Source organism: Aptenodytes patagonicus, chromosome 24 (assembly GCF_965638725.1).
Source record: "Aptenodytes patagonicus chromosome 24, bAptPat1.pri.cur, whole genome shotgun sequence".
NCBI lineage: Eukaryota > Metazoa > Chordata > Aves > Sphenisciformes > Spheniscidae > Aptenodytes > Aptenodytes patagonicus.
Window position 1 is genome coordinate 4,745,908 of NC_134972.1, and position 25,705 is coordinate 4,771,612.

The 25,705-nt window shown below is 39.8% G+C and overlaps 1 protein-coding gene across 2 annotated transcripts in view; it reads right to left on the bottom strand.

Annotated features, from left to right (window-relative positions):
- Positions 1-3,473: 3,473 nt before the first annotated feature.
- The window catches only part of KAT6A (lysine acetyltransferase 6A), a 53,588-nt gene continuing 31,356 nt past the window's right edge, over positions 3,474-25,705 (bottom strand). For both annotated transcript variants that reach the window (XM_076358978.1, XM_076358977.1), the window contains exons 10-18: positions 23,480-23,595; positions 21,083-21,224; positions 20,480-20,641; positions 19,412-19,505; positions 17,850-18,081; positions 16,506-16,716; positions 14,781-15,473; positions 13,949-14,264; positions 3,474-8,582 (exon numbers count right to left, since the gene is read on the bottom strand). In XM_076358978.1, coding sequence (XP_076215093.1) covers positions 5,995-8,582; positions 13,949-14,264; positions 14,781-15,473; positions 16,506-16,716; positions 17,850-18,081; positions 19,412-19,505; positions 20,480-20,641; positions 21,083-21,224; positions 23,480-23,595 — 4,554 coding nt within the window. In that variant the 3' untranslated portion in view covers positions 3,474-5,994. The remainder of the gene's footprint in view (positions 8,583-13,948; positions 14,265-14,780; positions 15,474-16,505; positions 16,717-17,849; positions 18,082-19,411; positions 19,506-20,479; positions 20,642-21,082; positions 21,225-23,479; positions 23,596-25,705) is intronic.

The window sequence follows — 25,705 nt, forward strand, 5'->3', positions numbered from 1 at the left end:
TTTTCCTTGAAAACAGATTATTTGTACTACGGTAACTCTCTGGTACTTCAATCACAGACTGGCATTCTACCACGTGACATAAATGACAAACATACCGACAACAGAGTCCCTGTTCCGAAGAGTTCACAGGGTAAAGTATTTAGCAAGGGAGAACAAATAGATACTGACAGGGGAACCCTTAGGAAAATAATCACACAAAATGAACAAGGTCATTATGTGCCAATTCCACATACAGAGCTGTCTTCCGGAATAGAACCTCCTGTAAGGAAGGAAGCACAGAAACAAATTCCCAACTGTCTGCAAGGTACTGCAGCCGTTTCAAGAGATTAAACATGTAGCTGGAGTCCTGCTCTAAGTGAAGATCAATGTTTGGTGAAGTTGCTGATATTCTCTGTGGTAGGGGCAAAAGGATTTTACATTCAAAGCTCAACTTCAGGCAGCTATTTTTAGGTAAATTATTCTGGCTGACAAGCTGTGAAGATAAAAGATGCTGCAGGCCCCACCTTAGCTGCCGTAAACTTAGTCTGCCTCAGTCTATCTGCATTCCTCTATTACTGCAGAGATAGGATCTCAGCAAGAAGCTCTCTCCCTGAGTTGGGAACCTAATTAAGATAGTTCTGTTCTTTTTAGCATTTTCTTAATTATCTCACTGATGATCTTTCAGAACTGTCAGACCCCTTTAAGGTCATTCTCCTTTCAGTTAGCCTCTTTCAAAACCACAACACTGGTCTCCCAGGTAGTAGTTTGTATGTTGCTGTGGGTTGCATTCAAACTCTTCCCTGCATATTGAGAGTTGGTAACAGACATTTTGGTCCACATACCAACTAATTTAGAGCAAACCTGACAGTGCTGAATGGAATAACTCTCACCATGTCCACAGTATGATATCTGGCTGTGGCAATGCAGAGCCTGCAGCAGTAGCTGTTCACACCATGCTGTAAGGTACTAAAGGTTCTTGTGCTTCAAGACAGTCTGATTTCAACCCTGTTCTAGCTTGGCAACTCTCTCTCACAACAAAAAAACCCTCCCCCATTTAGTCATTCTCTAATGGTAGGATTTGATAGCTTGTATGACAAGATTCTAAAAAAGAGGTCACCTTGTTCATGGCTCCTAAATGTGGTTATCATCAAGTTAGCCTACACAAACAGGTTTTCTTTTTTTTTTTTAAACAACAAGCAGAGGCTATTAACAGTGCAGCCTAGTTGATCAAATAATGCTTTTTATAAATATTTCTTAAGTAGCAGTTACTGTTTATCAGCTCATTAACTCTGGAATCACATTTCCATGATCTTTTTTATAGATTTCCATAAATACTTAACCTTTGTTCCTTGGCCCACAAAACTATAAAGTTGTTATAAATCGTTATGTTCCTATCTAGACATTTGCTTTTTCTTAAAATAGTTTAATCTACCTTAAGAACTGAGAAATGCACAAGAAGTTTAATTTTAATTGTTATTAGCACTGGCCCAACTCACCCCTAGCTTGACAGCTTGTGATTAAGCATTGCAAAGATCTCAAACAATTATTTGAAAAGCATTTCATATCAGCATGTGTACCCATAATTTGGTGCCAGGGCATCAGATAAAGACTTTGAATTGCCCTACTTGTCAGTTTGTGACACAAGCACTTTACTAGAACGTAACTGTATGCTGTTATTTCATGGAAGTGATTTGCCATGACCATTTCAAATTCTAGAGTTATTTAAAGCAGCAGAATTATACGCTAGCCTAATCACTCAGCACATTAATTCTGGAACTCAAAGCCATTTTGAACTGCTGGAGGACATGCAACTCTTCTCAATTGGTATTTTACTTTTAAAACCCATATTGTATCCTAAAAATGAGAGATGTTTCTGAAAATTGGTAATAAATAAAAGCTGACTCCAACAGTATCATTGTTAGGTAACAATTCAAGCCAAGGACATTTTAATGGTCAAATCAAATCCGCTAAATTCAGTGTATACAGAAAATAACAAGCAAAACCCAAAAGACACCAAACCACAATTAACTATGAAAAAAACAGGGCACGCTGGCATGGCACCCACCACCACCTCTGCTACTGGACAGTGCCAAAGCTTCCTTTAATGAACAACTTAAAAAAAATTAAAAGTAAGCTATGAGCAATTGAACACAGCTTTCTGGCACAGAATGCTTAATTCAGTCTTAACTCCAGCACTGACTATGGGAAAGTAATACACATGCATGCAAACACACAGGATGCCTATCTACTGAGATCCTGATGGCTCTTACCTCTAACGCTGCTGGATGTACTCGCTGTAATTCACAAGTGATTAAAGTAGTGAAAACCTTAATCACAGGTCACCCTGTCTCTCTCTCCTTCATGCTTGAATAACCTAAAAACTGTTGTGAGAATAAATGAACGAACCACCCAGGAGTGCCCCTGTACGATTAACTTCTATCTGTATCTTGACGTGTTTGATAGGAAAAATCAGGTGCCTCAATAAAACAACTATAACGAGTCCAAAGAAAAATGTATCAGGTTAAAGGAAGACGCAGCATCACCGTCACCTTACATAAATTTACATTCCATCTTGGTGAGGACTGGAGATACAAAAAGCGTGTCAAACAATTTTACTAGTTCTCAAGGTCCTTTTACATTTATTTACCATGACACACAAACACAGATTGCTTACTGGAAGCCATACTTGTGACAGCACGTCTGCGGAAAAGCCTTTGGGAGATTCCTTGGCCCCTCCCCGCACGTCCCCACCTCCCGCTCCCTGGAACCCCTGCCAGGCTGCAGCGCGGCCGGCGCCCCGCGATCGTCGGGTACCAGAAACGACGGGAAGCCTGCCCTTGAACCGCCACGGGAGGCCGAGCTAGCGGTTATTGCGACGACGTCTGTCACGGGGAAACTGGCAACGATCGCACGCTCGCTGGATCTTTGCTTCCATCTAGCGTTTGGAAAGTCGTGAGCTTGCCGAGAACTCTGCACAGTGTCAGGATGAGCGGGACAGCACCGTAAAGCTCGCGACTGGTCCCATTCTGCCTTGAAGCTGCGGAGTAAACTTTGCTGGGCAAAATTTCTAGTTCTCCTACCCAAAGCGCTAATTATAAAGACGAGAGAGCAATTGGGGGGGGGGGGGCGCTTCAAACACACATTGCAATTTTTTAAGTGCACAAGTCAAACCTCTCAAGCGATTGTACAAAGAGAAGCTGGCAAAAAACAGCTGACACACTTTGCTTAAGCTTTGGGCAGCCCTTGCAGAGAGGAATTTAAAGGTGATTTCTGGAGAAGCTTTCGAGTTTTTGGTTTTTCTTCTTATTTTTAATCTTTCTCTGATTAGAAGCTGTAGATAAAAATTAACACGGACAGAGATCTCGCAAGTAAATTCCAAGTACCACCTCTCTTCCAGATCAAAAGGCCAACAGGGAATCATATTCCCAGGACCAAGGATCAGTGACAGAGTTCACTGCTCAAATGGAAGAAAAAAAAAAATCCACACGCACAACTGACATCCAAAATGGCTCAACATAATTTATTTTTTATGTTAAAATGTACAGAGTTCTTTTGAAAGTACTTGCTAGAAAGGGGAAAAAAAAGTGATATTACATACAAGGAGAGGAAGGGAGACCATCCAGCCAGGAGCGTATGACATGGAGAATTACAAAGGCATCTAGGCACCCCTTCCCCTTAGCTTACAAGTCACCATGAACAAAGTACAAAGAGGTTACAAAACAGGAAAAGCAAATATAAACAGACAGGAATAGACTCAGCTTCATTTGTACATGCGGCTTTTAGAGGCATCTGGAGCTCCTATTCACACACTCTAGAGATCTCTTTAAAGAGAATTTTTATCTTTCTTAAAATAGTTTTTAATATTCTACAACAAAGATAAAAAATTTTAAAGATGGAATGAAATGAAAAAGCTCTTATTTTTAAAAGGCATCAAAGTCACTAACAGTGAGATTTTTTTTTTAATTTCTTTTAGAAGATTACCCAAGTTATCTTGCTAAAAATACATATTTTTTTTTTTTAAACAGAAGTGAAAAAATGGTAGGTACCAATATTACTGCGTTGGATAATTTCTTTTTATATATAGAAAAGAACATTTTTTTTCTACAATAGTTCTACAGTCACAAAGGCTTGTGGAAAAGGGAGCTGCCCAATTGATTAAAAAAAAACATACAAAACCAAACCAAACATAACAGCAAACAAACTAAATTCACGGCCCTCACTTCAACAGCTTCTCCTCCTGTCTCAGACCCCTACCCGCCCCCCTACCCACCCCCCAGCAATCAGGAAGCAGTGACACGGCTGAAGATCTAGGAAGGAGAGGGCAGCACAGTGCGCTTTCTACATGGGTTATTTGGAACTGGAATAGTATATACAGAGAAATGGGGTCCTACACAGCCTTGTACATGCTCAAAACTAAACAGAAATAAAAAGTGGAAGTCCTTTGAATTCTGCCTTTTATGGTTAGCAGTTACTGGAGGAAAGTCCATTTTAGTGCATCTGAAGAAACCCCAACTTTTAGACTCTTTTGGTTTAAAAACAAAAGAAATTAGTCTTATTAATGTGTCTGTATTTCTACTTCATATACAATAAAAAAAGAACTTTACATTAAAGGGTGTCCCTTTTTGTATTGGGTGACATGCCAGCAGTGTAGCCAAAAAGAATGTAAATTGGATTATGCGGTAATAAACAGCAAAATCCTGCCGCCTGCATCCTACTATGGTGTTTGGACTGTTTCACTCCTATAAAACAGGCAGATTCCCTTCTTTTCCCACACTAGATCAAAAGTGTGGGTATTCCTATAAAATGGGTTTCAAACATAGTGGGAGAATCAGGGAAAACATCACTGACTCCCTCAGAGAGCGGCACATTCAGCAACTTCCTACCCCATACCAGGAATGGAAGAGTGACAAGGACACCACAGGGTTCTTGTCAAGTCACTTAAAACATACACTTTATCTGTAAGTGATAAGTAAAGAGATTAAGAGGCAGACCACTGGAAACAGCTGCTTTTGAGCTCAGCCTGACTCAAAGGCTTCAGAACCAAAGACCCTCAGCATTTCGAAGTACATACTAAAGCAGTTTGGGATCTCAGAGTTGTGGCTGACTTGCAGTTCACCAGAAGAGCCTGCAACCATTTTCTTGTCCTAACAGACCATTAGCCACCCTATCCTCCTCATGACTGCATAAGGGACACAAACAGTTCTCTCTTGAGATGCTTCCAGTAGTTCAGAGTGACAGAACATGTGTGCATGCATGCACATGTGTGTGCACATGCATGTCTGGGTGGTGAATGGGATCATTTTAAAATTACATTATATTTTCAGCATGAAACATACAATTTCAGTTAAGTCATCTACAAAAACACCAATGTGAATAGTTTATTGTTTACACATAACTCCAAATTTTACTGCGGGCAAGGGAGTCAGGGAAAGTTAAAGATTAAAAATTTTTCCTGACTTGCAGAAATAAAGAGCTTCATTTATCCTCTGTGTCCCCTTCCAAGTCTCCCAATAAGTGCCTCCTGCTAGAAGTAGGAAATGCTAGGTGAGGTTTAGAGGGAAGGGTTGTTATTCTTTGAGATGTCAAACATTTTACATGACTGCAGCACTAGAAACTGCATACAGAGGGGCACAGGGGAGGGAGAAGGACATACATTTGAAAAAAAATTTAGAAAGATGATTTCATTGTTACACATATTCTGTCCACATTGTCAGCAAAGTAAGGCTCTTTTTAAATTATGAAAAGATTTTGTGCATGTTTTCCCCTCTAAAAAACATCTGTAAATTATTTTAGCTGTAAAATGTTTCAGAACTGTGAAGAAAACAAAAACGCAAAACAAAAAAAATCCAAAAAATAAAGACCAGGCTTCCTAAAAAATAAAATAAACCAAAGAAAATCCCTCTAAATCTACAGCAATATTTTAACTGGAAAAAGGTCCATTTTCTCTGGTTCGTCAGTATAAAAGGTTCCTTTATTTATATATATTTCAGTTTTTAGAATGCAAGTTCATCTTGCTCATCTTCTCATGTATGGTCCATTGAGAGACTGCTTGGGCACCCCAGCAGCATTCATGTAGCTGTGATGGGAGGGGCCAGTGTACATCATGTTTCCATGAGGATTTGGCTGCATAGGCTGCTGGGTATAGGCCTGGCTCCCCATCATTCCCATCTGCATCTGCATAGGATACTGTGCTGTCTGGTTCATGTAGGCAGGGTTACTATGGTAACTGCTGTTCATCATAGGCTGTGTCATTCTGTAGCTGTTCATGGCATTCAGGGTGTTCATATTCATGGAATTAACATTGTAAGGGGCGGTTGGCATTAGGTTGACTCCCATGTTCATACCCCGTTGAACAGCTAACGTACGAGGACCAGCCTGCATGGCAACTGCGGATGGGCTGCGGCCATAGAGCTGCTGCTGGTGTGCAGTTGCAGAGGGCAGTGGTGCTGATTTAGAGCGAATGGAAATATGCCCCTTGACTGGCATTTGCCCCTGCAACCTCTGTGTATGTGGAATACCAATATTGGTAGCAGACATATTACACTGAAGCAGAGGTGACGTGAGGTTCATGGTGGTGGATGCCAGGTTTGGTGGGGGTGTCATAGTGGCTTGTGCTTGTGGTGTGCCTGCTAACGGATGAGAGGGAGCTAGCTGAGCCAATCCTGTGTTGGACAGAGAAACGCTGGTTGCATAGGAAGTCACAGCAGGAGAATGGCTATAAGGCATGGCATGAGGGTCCATAATGGTGTTTGTCAGCTGCTGCAACTTGGCTAAACTGAATGTGGCTGATGGTTGTGAATAGCTCCCAGCACCAAAATCCCCTGGAATCCTCTCATAGATACTTATGTTACCAGTGCTTCCTGATTCAGGTATTTCCATGATCATAGGTGCTGGGGTGAAGCTGTTGTTCATGCTACACTGAGACAGTGGAGGTTGCTGCTGGGGTGGAGGTGGGGGCTGTGGCTGCTGTGACTGAGGCTGTTGCTGTTGTGGCTGTGTTGTTGGTTGCTGGTTACTTGGAGGCCTTTCTACTACACAGCTCTGAGGTGACTTGATATTGCAGTTTGCTGCAGGCTGGACAGTGTTTTGCTGCATCATGCTGCAACTGCTGCCAATGTTTGCCATTTGCTGAGTGACAACACAACTGTTCTGAGTGAGGCTGCTAGAAGAGGACAGTCCTCCATATGAACAGCTGCTCTGGGAAGAGTTATTTCCACAAATGCTGCCTCCCATAGTGGAGTCATAGCTGCTGGGGTTTTCATAATTCTCTGTAGTGCTCTCAATGCTGCCAAGGTCACTGAAGCCACTATCCACTACCTGCTGAGAGTGGTCCGATACTGAAGGCACATCCATCATGGGGCTGGTCTCCATGTTCTGCATAGAGGGTGCGGACAGGGATCCTTGTTCAGGACTTATCTGGGTGTAACTGCTCTCCAGAGCAGGCACATTTGGGCTGCTGACAGAACGTACAGACTGGCTGGGGTGGGACTGAACAGAGGATATTGGACTGTTGTGTTCTGAGGCCTGGCAATCTTCAACCATTGATATCTGAGGATCCTCCTCAGTCTGAGTGTAACTCTGCAAAGTCTGACAAGCTGCAAGAGTTTCTTCACAGTCCTGGTAAGCTACATCATGCTCATTGCTTTCCTCCTGTGTCAAGGACTGGACTGCTTGAACAGTTTCAAGATCTAGTTCACTATGAGGAATCTCTTCCTCTTCCTTTAATTCAATTAACCCTTCTTTATTACTTTGCTCTTCTTCATGATCATCTTCAGACCCAGGGACGTGCTCCGAGCCCACTGATGTCTCATTGGAAGCCTGCTCTTCCTCAGAATCTGCCTCTGCTTCATCTTTTTCTTTTGCATCTTCTCTACTGCTTGGTATAGTTGTTTCTAAAAAACATTCTTGCACCTGAGGCTCCTCCTTCACCCCTTCTCTAACAGGCTGTTCCTCCATTTCTTTTTTCTTCACAGACTCCAGATGACCGTCATCTTCATCATCGGCATCATGATCTTCATTTTGATTTGTCACTACTGCAGCTTCCTCTTCTTCCTCGTGCTCATGCTCAGGTTCGTCTAGTTCTTGCTGTTCTTCTTCTGATTGCCTTTGCTCTTCTAAAACCCGTGGCTTCTCCTCTACCTCCTCTTCTATCTCAGGCTCTTTTACTTCTGGCACAGGACTGCTGTTGCTGTCCACAGGAGAAACTGCTCTTACTTCACTGCTGGCTATATCTTCCTCTTCTCCCTCTCCTACCTCTTCTGCTTCCATATTCACATCTTCCTCTTTCCTTTCTTCAATAAGAGGCAGCTCTTCTTTCTGCTCAACACTTTCTTCTTTATCTGAAATTTTGGTCTTACGCCCTGGTTTTGAATTAGCTACCACTGCATCAACTCCTTCATCCTGAACTGATGGTGGCACCTTTTCCCGGTTCAGTTTAAAGCCTGGTTTTCGACCAGGTCTTTTCTTCCAGTGGACTGGTTTTCGGCTTTTCCCTTTTGGCCATCCCTTCTTCTTTTTCAGGGGTGTAGAAGTATCTGGCTCAAGTGAAGAATCCTTTGCTTCACATTTTCTCAGCATAGATAATGGTTTCAAAGTTGGGTTACCTGAAAACACAAATTGAAAGATACTGTTCAAACATTTTTGTTTGACCTGAGCATTCACGGAAGCTTTCCCAAGCATTCCCATCATGTTTATCAACTTTATGTATCAATACTAGCTTAGAGATTTGTTGTGAAGGGTAACAAGAAGGATCAAGGTCTGCTCATTAGCCATCACATTGCACATTACATTTTCAGAGAACACCAATGCTTTCAAGATTTTGCATGGTCAAAGCTCTGAGCCTTTAATACACAATTCAAATTAAACACTAGGCTATACGATAAAGTCCTGGAAAGACTCACCAGCCTTTACAGATTGTATTTATACGGTATGTTCACAAATGAAAGTGTTCCAGTGTAGGGGAACACATGAAGTTGCAATAAAAGCATGTTTCCATTTAGATCTGTATTTTGTGCATCTGTGTAAGAAAGGAAATATTTCTACTTTTTTCATGGCTTATGCTTTTAAATGCCAATAGAAATACACAGATGACTGAATTAGGCTAGATTTTTTTTTTAATCTGAAAAATCATTAAAAGGAAGTTGAATTTCTCTCTCATCTGACTTTTATTTGATGAAGAAAGTTTTGCATTTCAGTGACTTTCCAAACACTAGAATAGGTTCAGAGCTTATACAGCCTGAAAGGAATGTGATCGTTTACTGAAAATTTACTGAATACTGTAAGGCATTCCCTGAATTAATTTTGTTTTGAACCTGTCAATTAGGATAGTCAGTGACATTTTACACAACTGCTGGTAAACTACTGCTACAGTTAATCATTGACACTAGTTGATATTCACACTTTACCATCTGAATTTGTCTTCAGACACTGAATTTACTTAATCTGCTTTTGTATTAGTTTTCCTTTTATCTGCTAGGCAGAAAATCTCTCTTACCAAATAACAGTTCTCACCTAAGTAATTTGTAAATTTATCAAGTCACTCTTTTGCCTCTGCTTTCTTTGAATCTATCATTATAGAACATTTGTTCTAGTGTCTTAATCAGCCCACGACTGTTTTTTAAACTATTCCAGTTTGTCAATACTCTTATCAAGTGCGAATAACTGAGTAAAGATGGTTGTAATAGTTTCACCAAAGCTAAATAAAGAGATGACAGAATGTCTCTACTCCACTTGAGATTCCCCTGTTCATATATTTAAGGATCATCTGAATCTCTTTGGCTTTGAGCTAGAAAACCATGCTAATTACTGGACATGACCTTCAAATACTCTCTCATAGACTTTGTCAGTGAATTGCCCTTCACTTCATTTACCAAATCCCCTCTTTTTCTGTCAGCTGCTACATTATTTTTTAATCTATCCATAAAATATCCATACAGACAGACATACAACCCAGACCAATCTCCCTTAGAATAGAATAGTTCTGTTGGAAGGGACCTACAACGATCATCTAGTCCAACTGCCTTGCACCCTGCTAGTAACAAAGCTTCTTAATTACTCTGTTTGCAGCTTGATTTATTTAATATGTATTAGCTTGATTCTGTAACATTTCAGCTTAAGCAAATGGTTTTGATTAAGTCAAATACCTCTCAAAACACTAAGTAGGTAACACCAATTACCCTTATTAAGCAAGCTGTAGTCTTGTAAAAATACATCATTGTCTGACAAATACATTTTTCACATACCAGTGTTCATTTGTATTGAGCAAATAACCCTCCCTGGACTTCCTACTGAGTAATAAGCCAGTCATCCTACTATTTAAATCAGGATGAATGTCACACTGATGGGCCTGTAAATTAGGTTGGTCATCCCACTATATGGATATAAGATCAATTTCCCCCCAATATTCAGAGTACATTTATTCACATTTCTGCCCTTTCTACCATCTTAAAAAATGTTATTGATTCCACACTGTGAATTTCCCAAGAAGAGCTGTTTTAAGTCCACAGTTATGCAATGAAGGTAAAACTAAATCATGTGCTCCTAGTAGTTCACAAGTGCTTCTTAAACGTAATCATAGGTCAGCTGAGTTACTCTTGCCCTTTGCTCAGACAGGCATTTACTCTAAATATCTCCGATGAGAAACATTCTGAAAAAATTCTGGGTATTAAAAAATGAATTTAAAACATACTGAATTCAAGAGTCAACAACTCCTTGAAGTCATCCATAAAACAAACATTTGGAATGTGAATAAAGGAAAGAAAGCATCTGCCACAGTCAGCATATCATTGGGCAGGAAGAAAGAAACACTACTTTCATAGTATTTGTTAAAGCATTAACAATTAAGCCCTTTAAAAAAAATTCTCCTCTTAAAAAAAAAAAATTTAAAAATCGCTATTCTCTTCCCCTTCTTTCATATTTCCTATCTACTGTGGAGGATTAGATTTACCACATCTTAGGTAAAGACCCTTTGCTTTTATCTGTACTGTCATGGATTTAATATTTTTAGGAATACAGAAAAAAGTAAATGATCTTATGATGGCAGTTTCCCCTTATAATAATGTAATATTAAAGGTGTACTGGGGAGCCCAGACTGCACAAGACAGACATGGAGCTACTGGAGAGAGCCCAGCAAAGGGCCACTAAGATGCCTAAGAGACTGGAGCATCTCTCTGATGAGGAAAGGCTGAGAGAGCTGGGACTAGAGAAGAGAAGGCTCGGGGGGGGGGGGAAATCTTATCAATGTGTACAAATATCTTAAGGGAGGGTGTAACGAAGATGGAGCCAGGCTCCTTTCAGTGGTGCCCAGTGTCAGGACCAGAAGCAATGGGCACAAACTGAAACACAGGAGGTTCCATCTGAGCATCAGGAAACACTTTTTTTTACTGTGACTGAGCACTGGAACAGGCTGCCCAGAAAGGTTGTGGAGTCTCCCTCCTTGGAGATATTCAAAAGCCATCTGGACATGGTCCTGAGCAACTGGGTCTTGGTGGCCTTGCTTCAGCAGTGGGGCTGGACAAGATGACCTCCAGAGGTCCTTTCCAACCTCAAGGGACTGTGATTCTATGATTTTTACCATATGCACTTGACACAGTCTTCACAAAAGAATATGGATTTGATGACCACTCAAGATTTCACATGCATCATTTTTTAGGATACCGAGAAACATATGTATGTGCTCATACAGTTGCACTTAAACGTCAGTGTGCACGCAAGATTGAACAGAATCCTTACAGTATTCACACTCACAGTAAAACTTACAGGTAGAACTAGGAAAAGCAAAATAATACAGCCCAGCCTATTACAGAGCTCCATCTTCCCACACACAACACTAATCAAGTTGCACAGAATTGGTAGAATATAGAGAGACAAGGTTTATTTGTTTTCTACACCACAGAACACACACTGTCTTCCAGAATGCCTAACCCTTGTTAAATACTGGCATCAAATCACCACACCACACTATCCATTCTCACTGTAGCCCTGACAGCAATCAGAACCAATTCAAATTCTCATCAGACACCAAATTTAAGAGACTACAATGTTACATTTCAGGGAAATCATAAAACACTTTCAATGATTGCCTCAGCTAGAGATTAAATTATCAGGGAAAAATCTAACCCAAACCACCCTTAGTCAGAAAGTTTAAAAAAACTTTTTTTTTTTTTTAAAAAAAAAAGGAAATTACAAGCAGGTTTCTGTAGTGATGGGAAAACTTCAAAAAAAAAAAATCTAAGCTTCCTATAAACATTCCTAACTCACAGTTCTGATTAAAATAGTCTAAATCTGAACCAAGTATTAATGACTGCAATACCATATTTCTGAATCATCATAAGGCAGTGCCACCCCCCTCCACCCAGCTTAATTTTTTTATCAAAAAAGGCCAGCTGTTTATGATGACTGATTATCCCCATGGGCTAACATGTTTAGGTAATTGAAAGTACATTGTATTTTCTCTAAGATCATTACAGTTTTACTATGTATACGCAAAGGCACCTGCATTAAAGGCATAAGCAGCCAACAGATACCATTTGATGTCAGGAGCAGCAATACCCTAAAGTAGTGTGCTTACTACTTTATTACTTCAGAGGTCCTGACAAATTTGCAGCAGTTCAGGAAAAAAAAAAAGGCAGCAGAAGTGACACAAGGGAACAGAAAGCACTAAATTACAAGTGGAGAGTAAGAAAGTAAAGTATTTATAAAAAGTAGGTGAGCAAGAAATTTATCGTTGTAGTATATAACGGGTGTGAGTTAAAACAGTGGCTTTCCAAATACCATTTTTGATCCCTGGGCACTCTATGGACTATTTGTAGTCTGCAAAAGATGGTTAAAAATCACTGATGTATTTTATAAAGTAATATATGTGTGTGGAATCTCTAAAGGGATTTGCACCTCCACCAGAAAACATTCAGAAGACCACAAATGAAAAAGACTGAAAACCACTTATCTAATAGATATTCTCCCAACCCTATAGTCTTATTAATGGTGCTGGAGTACCATAAAAATGTATTTCATGAGTAATCTGATCACAACAGATTTTAAAAAAACAATCGTACAAACTGACTGTGCATATATTCCCACTAAGAAAACTTAATGCTGCATCAACACGTGTTTGCACTAAATTTATGAAGTCATGTGCTGCTATAAGGATTTAAGGGTAACTGATGCTAAATGGATAGTATATACATGGCTATAATAATATTGATGCTTTCAGTATTTAAGTACTTTTAAAGAAAAATTCTCCTCTGCTAACCACAGGCTAGCTGAAAGCCATAAATTAATGAGTTTGTTCCAGTAACGATTTTTTATTGTGGGATAACGGCACCATACTTCTCTTTCACACAGTTCTTTGTTTTTATTTGGCTAGCTGCCTTGCACTATGTAGACCATCAAGAGAACAGAACATATAACAGCCATAATGAAGATTACTAATGGAGCATCTGAATGACAGATGTTTCTTTTGAATTGTCAGTGCACTCTAAGTAACCAGTTCCAACCACATAATTTTATTTTATGAACTAAAGGTTCAGAGAACTTTAAGGAGATAGGAGATGCTGAGAGGCAGGACATGCAATGTGATGAAGAACAGGATTTCAAAAGAGACAATTTATTATCTCCCTTTGTTACGGAAAACTGAGGGCTCTCCAATTTATTTCTGTTTTATTTGCATAAGCGACCCTGCTGCATAGGTTTTTCCACAATCACAGATACCAATTCCACTAGGAAAGCTGAATCAAAAGGATACCCTATGATCAGATCATTGCTAATAAGACAGTTAAAAGCATGCACCACATTTTCACAAGACTTGGGAATGTCTGAGTCTGGTTTGACGGGTAATTTATGCCTAACCCTACATTTTGGCTATAAGTTACAAGACAAGGTAAGCAGCTTGTTCCATCATGAGCTAGTATCATCCGACACTCACCGACACACTATCTATAGCAAACTTTCAACAGCATACCACCAAACATACCATTAGTGTCATCAGACTCCTCCTCATCTTTGGACTTCCTCTTAGAAGAGGGTCTATGCCTGAGTGTGTCTGGTGGGGCTAAGTGCCGAAAGTATCCACTGGGCAAAAGTTCATTCTCTTCCTCTTCATCCTCCTCCTCCTCTTCCTCCTCCTCAATCTCGAACGTAGGCTCTAGTCGGGGCATTGGTCGTTCAGAGTCTGAGTCCTCAAATGGTTCATCCAGCACTTCTGTGGTCTCCGAAATTGTTTCAGTGACAACACTGCTGTTGTGGTGCTTACGCTTGCGGACTCGCCTCTTCCGATGAAGAATTGGTTTCTGAAAGTGGAAGGTGGGAGAAGAGAAGACATTTTATCACGTGCAGTAGAAATAAAACACTGATAAATAGAAAACATGAACAGCAGAGTTCGACAGTCTAAGCAGGACCAGAGGGCTCCCTTCTGGAGTCCAGACTTCACTAGAAATACTGACCAGCACCTGCACATTAGACAGATGTCAAATACAATGCAAGATGACCGACTTCCATGAAGATTGCTAGATTGACATTTGTGTAATAGTATAAACCATTAAAACTTCAATAACCAAGGTGGAAAAATCAAAAGCACAAGACAGAAGTTAAAATAAAAAAAACCCCTACCTCTGATTCAACAAAAACCACCACTACAAATAGGTGGCGGAAAGCACCCTCCAGACAGAGTTCTGGAAGACTGAGCAGATGCTACCTGTACACTTAATACATACCTCATGAATTGCACAATCCTTCAGAAAGCATCAACATACTGACAAAATAGACTGCATGATATAGTCAGAGACAACAAGAAAGAAGACACACACCTTTCGTTTTAATGTTGGCTTGGTCAGAACAGGTGGAGAGCTTGATCGAGGACTCACAGGCTCATCATCTTCCTCTTCACTACTCTCACTAAAACACCTCAGAAGTGCCCTATCACTATCACTGTAGCGGCGGGGTAATCTGTCGCCGTCCTCCGGGAATCTACACTTCAGTGGCTCCGTGCTCTTTTTCAACTGCCCTCTCCACCTTTCCATACCTTCGCTGTACCGCCGACGGGGTATTGCAGATTTTTCACCTTTGCCATACTGCCCCTGGGAAACTGCAGATTTTTCCTCATCTTCAGCATACCGGCCTCTTGGGGCTGGAGACTTCTCCTCACATTCACCACATCTTCCTGGCAAGGCTGCCGACTTCTCCTCACAGTCACTGCACCTGCCTCGTGAGGCTGCAGATTTCTCCTCACATTCACTGCATCGCCCACTGGGAACTGCTGCTTTGTCCTCAATGGGCAATATTGGCTCCTTCTCACAAAAGGGGTCCCGAAGTTTTTTGCCCTTGCGGTTCCATCGACCTCTTCGTGATGGCTGACTGTTTGCAGGAAGACTATCCAGGGGAAAAATGTGCTTGTTTGGCCGTGCAGAATTGGCTGGAGCAACAATGTCTGGCTTTTTTTCACACTCTGTAGGTGAGTAAGGCTCTTGCTCTTTCTTCTCCCATGACACAGATTTTACCATCTGATTTAAATAAACACAAATAGATTTCACATTTCCTATTTAAGCATGCATGTCTTTCCTGAATTTGATTCCACAAAAGCTTTTGAGCAAGAAGTCAGAAAAGTTTAACAAGAATGACTTTTAAGAATCTGGGAATAACAAAAGAATTGACCTTTACAAGATTCTAATAGTGCTAACTGCTACTCCTTTCCTCCCAGGTGATAATGTACCTCAGTTAGCTTCCTGACAAGTGACTTCAGTCAGCAGCAGCCATCCAGTGGCCTGCTGGAATGCAAACATCATCTCGCTACATTCAAACACAGTATTTGTGTAATTTTCAAGAAAAAAGTGAGACAAACTTGAAGCTATTTTTCCATCAAAATGCACAATTAGTTTAATGTAAATACAGTAACAGCCCATAATTTGCCTCTTAGTATTCTAGTCAGTGCTCATCACCTGATGAGAGAGTGCAACCCTTCAAGGACAGCAGCCTAGATTTCAGAAACCTTCACTGCTCTGTAGGCAGTAATTCTAAAGCTATTAGTGGTTTTGCAAAAGTACACAGCAAAAGCCCTTGGTGAAAAAAGTTAAAAGTTTTCCTTGATTCATTTCCATTTATGCTATATTTGTCACTTACAGAAATACTGGGTCCTTCAAACCTAAATCCATTTCAATAATTTGATGAGAGACCAGGTTGCTTGAGAGTGGGAGGCAGGGGTGTTTTGTTTTGGTTTTGGGTTTGTTGTTTGTTTGTTTGTTTTTTTTTAATACTGCCCCCCCCAACACATACTGCAAAAATCACTAAGGGTAGAAAGAGCCTTTTTACTCTTTTCAGAGATAGTCTTTAACCTTTCTCTAGGCTATGCCTCAATGTTTTCCCTATTTTTAGTTTCTGATCTGAAACTATAAAGATACATAAACTAATCATGACTGCATTGCTTTTTATGATTATGCCAAACGCCCGAGCTTGGCATTTGAAATCTTGTTAGCATTGCCTGGAAAAGCACCGAGTGTAAACTATATGCCACACAGAAGTAACAGATTCACTCTTACACTGGTCTCTGGATCCTTTTCTTTCTGCTGCTGTTGCTCTTCATTTTCCCCGTCCTCTGTCTCCTCTTCTTCATCTTCAGAGACAACTGAGTTGGAAACTATAACAGGTGTCCAACGCAGACATTCTGCATCCACATCTATAGGTCGGACATTAGTCCTAAGCTTTGCCATATGTTCCTGGATAAGTTTCTCCCGACGAATTATCACAAATCTAAACAGTAATAATACTCTGATCAACAACAGGCTACATACTGTACATGTTGTCATGCGAAACAGATATAAGATATTACAGAAAAATCTGTGTACTCTCAATCAGTGCTGCCATGAGTAACTTCAGAGAGGACAGAAAGCTCATTAAAATTGTACAATTTGCAGTACTGTCAGACTACCAGAGAAAGCATCTTAAAACTGAGAAAATGTTGTTAAATTCTTTCCATTTGTTAATGGTGAAGCCATTATTCTTCCATGGGTAACATTCAGCTGCAGAGTATCACTTTTATTACGTGTTAAACGGACAAGGGGTATGACATTTGGGGAACAGGCAGCATAAAGTGAAAGATACTGAATGGTAATAAAAGGGCTGCTTTAAAAAGTTACAGTCCCACTACCAGAGTGGATTTTATTCAGGGGACTGGGAGTAACCGATTAAAGTATACCGTGAAACAAGGACATAAAACTGTTCTCAAATAACTTCCAGTTTTCCAAATAAGTTCCAGGTTTAACACAAAACACAACCAAATACAACCCCACTCCCAAAACTGCTATAGTCTGAATCAAGAATAATTCCCACTATTTCACTTGACTTGTACACTCAGCTGGGCAAGCAGACTACCTCTATTCTATATCCACACACCTCATTTCTCCCAGTGATCTATCCCACTGTTCAAGCATCCCATGTTAATCCACACAGTTAATGGCATCTTTGAGGCACAGAGAAAAGGGAGGGAAACAACTGTCTGCTCAGTGACTGGAAAAAGGAACAGATTTCCCTCTAGAGAAGGGAAGTTGCTGTTCTTTGCTCTGTTTTGTGAGTATGTTAGACTGATTATGCTGAGGGACCCCAAGAGAACATGGCCAAGAGATCAGCTTGCTTTCTCTCACAGCTGCAAATTACTCAGAAGTTCCACAGCTGCAGAGCTACACAGCTGGAAATCTGATCCAGCTTTGGCACTGAACAATTCTTGCATTGCACGTGAACATCATAAATCTCTACAGCCAATATTTGGACACTTAAGTCTTAAATAAAATCAAGCTTATTAGATGTGACTTGTCTCCAAACATCATTAAATTTCATTCAAATACATCTGAAGCTATTTGGAAATACAACAGGAGTCCTGTACTCACTGATCACTACGGAAGTCAAGCATTCGTAGGTGATGTAGAGTGGAAGTGATATCTTGAGGGCAGATTCCAGTCAGCTTACTCAACTTCTTGATGCTTAATTGCTTGTCACGTTGATGATAAAGGCACTCCAATATTACACTTTTCCAATAAGCCATGTATGAGAGGCGCCCCAGGTCTGATAGGGGCTTCTCTGGTGATCCTGCTTGACCCTCACGCTTTGAAAGCAAATAGCCTAAAGATATACAAGAAAAAATTTTCAAAAAATTAGCATATATACCTTCTGTTTCCACCCCAATTTCTACAAAGGTATTTTTCCAGAAAGTAGCTGAATGCTACCTACAAGATATAGATTATAATTTTGAAGGATACACTGAGTGGTCTGGCCGATTTTCTTTTTTTTGTTTAAACTCCTGTTATTCAATGATAGAGTATCAGATCGCTAAACTACATTGCCATCAGACATTGGCTATGGGCAATGCCACGAGATGGCAGCCGTTACCTATCTAGAAACTATACTAAGCCTGAAGTACACAGTCTGCTGAGTATCTTCCAATTGCAATAGCAATTTTGAAGATGACAGAGGGAAAACATATTTTAGCCTTTTAAAACTAATATGGCAAACAATTTTCTTGAAAATTCTCTACTGTCAAACTTCAGGGCCATACTAAAGAGTACCAAGCTCTATCTGCAGAAACTTAATTAATTTAAGACTGTGATACACTGCACAGGTTCAGTAAAGACCGAGAGGTTATACCCTCCCCAGTATGGCAAAGGGGGGAGGGGGAACCAGCTGACAAATATGTCTTCTCACTGCTGCTCTAATATAGCCCACATTTGTTGATTTCTGAAGATACATCATTGAGTTCCTTTGTTTCACCAATATTTTCAGGAGAACAACAATTTATCTACACAAGGATATTTACTAGCAAAATCATTCTAATATAATTATACCAGTAGGGTTTTTCCTCTGGACATTAGCTCCAAATTAGCATGTCCACAGGGAGGGCTATATTAGATTGCACTCAGCATAATAAGGGAGATATAGTTACAGTGGCAAGTTTTCCCATGAACTTGCCAAAATCCATGTATGAATCTGAGAATTGTTTGAGTATTCGGAGCCTAAGTATGTCTGGTTTTGTTGCTCTCAGAGCTAAATTAAAACGTAACTATGACTACCTTTTGCTTAAGACACTCATTCACTTAATCAAGCTGCTGAAGGTTTCAACAGATTATGCAGTTTTAGGGTTGGCTTTCTGTAGAAAGAACCACATGCACAAGGTAAGCTTCTGCTAAAAACACTATGCTGACACATGCTTATAGTTTCCACCGTAAGTTGCTTACACGGGAAACATGAGAGTTAGGGGAAAAATGATCAATTTGTCTTTAGAATTGAAGCCTTCCAACAATAAGAGTAAATTGTGAAGTTCAGATGATTTTATGAGTTTTAGAATCCTTTGTCCCAAGATGTTTTTTAATTTGAAAAATATCCTCTTCCACAGTTAAGCCTTTCTTTAAAATATGAAAAGACAAAGACTAAAAAAAGTGAAGAAAAAGTTCCTTACTGAAGTCAATTAGGAACCTGCCATAGCCCTTACGCTGGTATTGTGGAAGAATCATTATACAGGAAACATTGTACTTCTGTTGGCAGTGTTTTTCCTGTTGGAAAAAAGGCAAAAAAAAAAAAAAAAAAAAAAAAAAAAAAAAGAGACCAGTGAGAAATAGTAGAAGTTGTTCTGTACAAGTCCCTAACTACTTCTATAGCAAAAACTGAGATAGAAAGCCACAGTCAAAGTTTCTTAGGAACAACAATGTACATGAGCCAAGGAAAATACTTTAAAAGAGAGAATAATATTAAAACTCTATCACCATAATTTTAGTTCAGAAAAACAAAAAGAATGAAACCTTGACATAACTACCACCTTCTGCTTAACTACAATACAGTAAAGAACATGGGCTGCATAGCAGATAAAGTTCAAAGCATAAATCTGAAGGCAGCTAAATTCACTGAAAAAGATTGCATTATTCCAGTGAATCTTTAAATGTTATAACCATAACATACTAAAATCCAATCTCAAATCTGCTGTTCTGAAGACTGAAAGGAAAAGCTTCAATTAAAGCTATTTAAAAATAAGTAAAACAATTACAGATAAAAATTTTAAGAAAAGGCCTATCTGAAATCTTGGCCCTGTTCCAGCAAAAAAAAAAAAAGGTTTGAAATGAGGTGCAAAATTGCCAAACTTGTTTGGAAAACAATGTATTTACAGAAGGAAAGATGAGATAGAACCACTTGGTAACAAGTGTTTCTCTCACAAACAGTACTACTCATCACCATCAAGAGTAGGAAGTCATTTGAAGAGTTGGGGTTTTTTTAGCTACTAGCTGCACTACAAGTTCCTTAGAGACTATATGCTATTCAACATTATGAGGAAACTTGGTTTTATTAGATGGTGTAGTTGGTTGTCTCCAAATGTAACATAAATACAATCTGGTTGCCACAGATGTCTATACCTGTATTACATAATGTATTATATAAAATGCAAGGGCCTAAATTACAACAATTTAAAGACTCCGAAGCAGCATTTCTCACCATAGCAAATGCAGTTCCATGTCTGAAGTACTCAAATACTTGCCTTGGAAAAGTAGCCAACAAGATGACAGCCCTTGACATCATTCTGCGTCAGCACGTAGAAAAGAAATGGCTCCACATCATAATAGAGAGTCTTATGGTCCAGGAAGAGTTTGGCTAACAAGCACAAATTCTGGCAGTAGATAGTGCTGACATTGCCATCAACCTTACAGAAATGAGGAAAAGCTTTGTCACTCCATTTGCTGTCATGCAAGGACATGCTTCATCTGGGTATTGCTGTACGTTTGAAATGTCTAACATGAGAAGAAGACTTCTCTGTCACAGGTAGCATCTCAAAGGACTTAAACTTCCACAGCATAAAGGCCATGGCTAAGTCACTGTTACATTCATTAGCTTAAGAGAGAACTTAAAATTCATTTTCCTAAAATGAAAAAGCATTTTTACAAAGCGAGCCTTCTCGTAAGTTTTATGTATGAATAATCTATACATGAGGTCAGCTCCCACAGCTTGCTTGTGGTTCTTCACTCTTAGCAACTGAATGCTTCAAGAATAAAGATCTTTAGGGCTACGGAAAACTTATCACACGATTGGGTGCTAAAGCCCCTATTTTACAGATAAAAGCCTGTGGCTTAGTTTTCTAACTTACCTCAAAGACTGAAATATTGTTTTTTCTGTAAATTTCATTGGCTGGAGGATGAAACCAGCCACATTTTTTCATATGCTGTTGGAGAATAGTTCTACTTTTCATATACTTTAGACAGAATTCACAAAGGTACAACTTGGGTAGCCTGTAAGCAAAGATAAAGAAAGATCAAAGACTGGAGATACAGACTTTTGTATAAAATTCCTCACTCCTGCAGATAAAACCTGGTGAAAGCAAACCCAGTATATACTGACCTTTTGTATGTGCTAATCAGGCCAAAACCACCAAACCACTACCATACTTAAAGTCATGGCACTTACTCATTCTGTAATGAATGCATATTAACAAAATGTGCTTAGTGTCCTGCATAATTACTTCTACATTATTAAGTTATCTCATAAGAAATACATGCATCGATTAAAATCCTAGAAAAAATAGCAAAAAAACCCCAGTTTTGCACTAGTGACGCTAGGATGGATTAGATAAATAGTTCCTTTTCTCTCCCTTCCCTCCTCGTAACAGACAGCTGCACGTATCCCTGAGCAATGGGTCACAACACCATCTATCTGTTTGCTTTAAAACCATTTTACATACTACATTGACATGAACAATTTGAATGCAAGTGTCCCAATAGTATTGTGATTTAACTCCATTTACATACTCTAGCTTGAGCAGGGATGCTATTTTCAGTTACCTTCAACGCCTTTAGCAGAGCTAGAATAATTCCTCATGACAGACCACATGCTCTAATAATTATTAAATGGTAGAATAAAGAGTTTTATTTATTTTTCTCTCTCTAGCTATGGCCTTTGGAAGTTATTCCTCTTTCTGAATCAAGTTAAAGTTTGGGGAGTTTGCAGTTTAGACAGTTTGCAAAGTTCTTAAGCAAGAGAACATCAAAACAACTATACATGCATCACAGCAGAACAATCTTTCAGATGCCAAACCGTGTAACATTAAACGTTTCTTCTTTAGCTGTGTTGAACTACATACAGCATAAAAATAATGCATCAAAGTAATTCCTGTGAAATTTCTATTTATTTTTCTCTTTCAACTCCCATAGATAGTATACAGATATTTCTAATCAAATCCTTTAATACACAGTTAACATCCTATTCCCTAAACAAACATTATTTTTTATCATGAGGAGTGCTGCAGTTGATTCGCTCAAGGGAAGGGATGGCATCCAGAGGGACCCTGACAGGCTAGAGGAGTGGGCCCAAGCGAACCTCATGAAGTTCAACAAGGCAAAGTGCAAGGTCCTGCACCTGGGCCGGGGCAATCCCCAGTATCAATACCGGCTGGGGATGAATGGATTGAAAGCAGCCCTGCAGAGAAGGACTTGGAGATACTGGTGGATGAAAAATTGGACATGAGCTAGCAATGTGTGCTCGCAGCTCAGAAAGCCAATCGTATCCTGGGCTGCACCCAAAGAAGCGTGGCCAGCAAGTCAAGGGAGACGATTATCCTCCTCTGCTTCACTCCTGTAAGACCCCACCTGGAGCACTGCGTCCAGCTCTGGGGTCCTCAGTACAAGACATGGACCTGTTAGAATGAGTCCAGAGGACGGCCACAAAAATGATCTAAGGGATGAAACACCTCTCCTATGAGGAAAGGCTGAGAGAGTTGGGGTTGCTGAGCCTGGAGAAGACAAGACTCCAGGGAGACCTTATTGCAGCCTTTCAATATATAAAGGGGGCTTATAAGAAAGACCGAGAGAGACTTTTTACCGGGGCCTGTAGCGATGGGACAAGGGGCAACTGTTTTAAAATGAAAGAGGTTAGATTTAGATTGGACAGAAGGAAGACATTTTTTTATAAGGGTGGTCAGACACTGGAACAGGTTGCCCAGAGAAATTGCAGATGGCCCATCACTGGAAGTGTTCAAGGTCAGGCTGGACAGGGTTATGAGCAACCTGATGTAGTGAAAGATGTCCCTGCCTACGGCAGGGGGGTTGGACTAGATGGTCTTTAAAGGTCCGTTCCAATCCAAACCATTCTATGATACCACATGTAAAGAACCAATGCACTCTGAGAGTCAGATACTCTAATCACTTACATGCTTAATAACAGCCCAGTACCAGGTCATTTAGCTGAGGCTGCTCCCTCCTCAGAGCGTGGAATATGTCAGTTCTTTGGGAATCCATCTAATCATATATTCCTGTGGCAGTTCAAATGCTCACAGCATATGCAGGTTGTTGCAGAGAGCTTATCAACTTTTTGACTCAGCCTAAAAAGACCTTAAGACATCTATTAACTACCATGAAAAGTATCTGGATTATGTGTACTTTGCTTCTATCCTACATTCAGATAGAATTTTCTTAAGGTTTCTACACCTGCTGGAGTACAGCTTTCCCATAAACACTGAAGCAGAACAAAGGAGACTAACGTTCAGTCATACCTCGAGTATTCCTGTGGATATGGGGAGGAGTACCAGGTCTGGATTTCATACTTGCCAAATTCAATGACAGAAGGGCATCGGACTTGTGGATCAGGAGGCCCAGTCACCCCTACTTTCTATGCAAGGGGGGGGGGAAAAAAATTCATGAATTTCCAAGTGAAAGACTTCTAAGCTGAAATAAGTTAAAACATTCTTATCTACACAGTCCATCCTACTCAAACTCAGAGAACTAGGAAGATGCAGACATTGCTTTCTGACACTAAAAACCAGTATCAGTCAGATTTCAGGCAAGCATGTGATTCACAAAAAGGAAGAATTAGTAAGCATTGTCATACCACATACCTCCACTACCTTTCACACTGTTGCATGTCATAGTTGTAAATACAAATTAGTACACAGCAAAATTTAACACAATCTTTTTTCAGTCCTGTTATTTCCATTCTTGTTATTTCAATAGCCAAGAACAGAAACACATGAACTGCTCCTGAGGTTAAGATCTAGAATATTCAACTATCTAACATAACACATCAGTGTCTTCCCAGCTCCCAGACTATATGTACTACTGTGAATGTAGTATCTACCAAGACAATATTCAGGGTACAGCTACCTGCTATCATCACAAGTGCAGAAGACTTAAAAAAACTCCTCAAATTATTTATTAGAAGAAAAAAATAGAAAGTAGGATATTTTTCAATTACTTACACAACCTTTATTTCCCCTGTCTCTCTGATAGTAACTGTATATTTTATGAGAACTTAAATAAGGGAACTAAATGCTCTGCTTTCAAAGAAAACAAATGTTTTGTCAATTCATGAAGATTTTCTCTCAAAAGACTGTCACTCACACAATTAGAAATCCAAATATTCCCACTGGCCTTGCATTATCATATGAACCACCTGGACTGCAAAGCTATTAATAAATGAGACCATGTTTCATGCAGGAGGTCGGAAACTAATGTGAAGAGTACCAGTGAATTACCTATATGCAAGTTTATGCTAGCAGAATGAAACAGCTATACCCAGGACAATGGTTTAGGGTTTGAAAGGCTAACATTCAAAATTAACATTTTTCTAAGTTTCCTAAGTGGGACTGGTATAGGCAGAAGTCACCTCAGAATCTAATCCTAGGCATACACATTTTAAGGAGCTCTATCTAGATTAAAAAGGACAGTAATCTATTAAAATGTTTAATCCAAGAGCTCCAAATACAGCCATCAGTAACTGATTCATGTTTCCTTCTATTCTTACTCAGAAGATAAACAGAATATTTCAGTAGTCAGCCAAATAAGGTCTTAGAGCTTACTACCTGCATATGATCCACAACCACTTAATTACTGTTTTTTTCCCCCATCAGTTTATGGATTTATTCCTTAGGCTTCTCCTTTCATCTTAGGCTACCTACTAGGACAGAAACTAGGTAAGAGGGTCAGTTTATCTTACTTCAACTCAAAAGCTAGATTTAATAAGAACAAAATTCCTAGTATTTAAGAAAAAGAATTAAGACAATACTATTAAGTAAGCACAATCTCGGGTGCTTTTGCTATTTGTGAGGATTCCACAAGGAAAGGAAAGCACAACCCCTGCATTTTTGGTAACTGATACAAGGTTGCATGCAACACAAGAATTTCACTCCTTGGCAGAACAAATCACCAAAAGAGAAGTTTATGAAGGCAGCTCTTTACAGCTACGATAGTCTATCGTTAAGCACTTCCTGCACTGTAGTTTCAAAGCAATCGCTATTATTGCCCAGTACAATAGGTCAGTAACAAACACAATTATCAGATGCATCTGACAAGTCTTAAGGAAAACAGTAACATGCATCTGCAACAAAGTCCTGCACCTGTGCCTTCTTTTCAGCAACAAACACCTCCTCCAAATGAACGGCCAACACAAATGTGGAGACCCAGCTCCCACATAACCGTTTACACATCACAGTGATTAGAAGAAAGCCTTCAATACCAGACTACTGCTTCAGCCTCTGTGCTAGCTGCAGATAGCTCTGAATGACTTTCTTCTTGAACATTTAATACGCAGTATCTTTTCCTCAGCTCACTCAAAAGCCTTTGATACGTCACTCCCTATTTCCATTTTCTTTGGTGAGGCAGTTAGCTCAGTGTACACGCACAAGGTCCCTGCATCAGCTGCATAACAACTCTGGTCAACTCTTTCCTCACCAAAACCAACCAACTAGTCACCTTAAAGTATTTAATCTACAAGTATTTTCCCC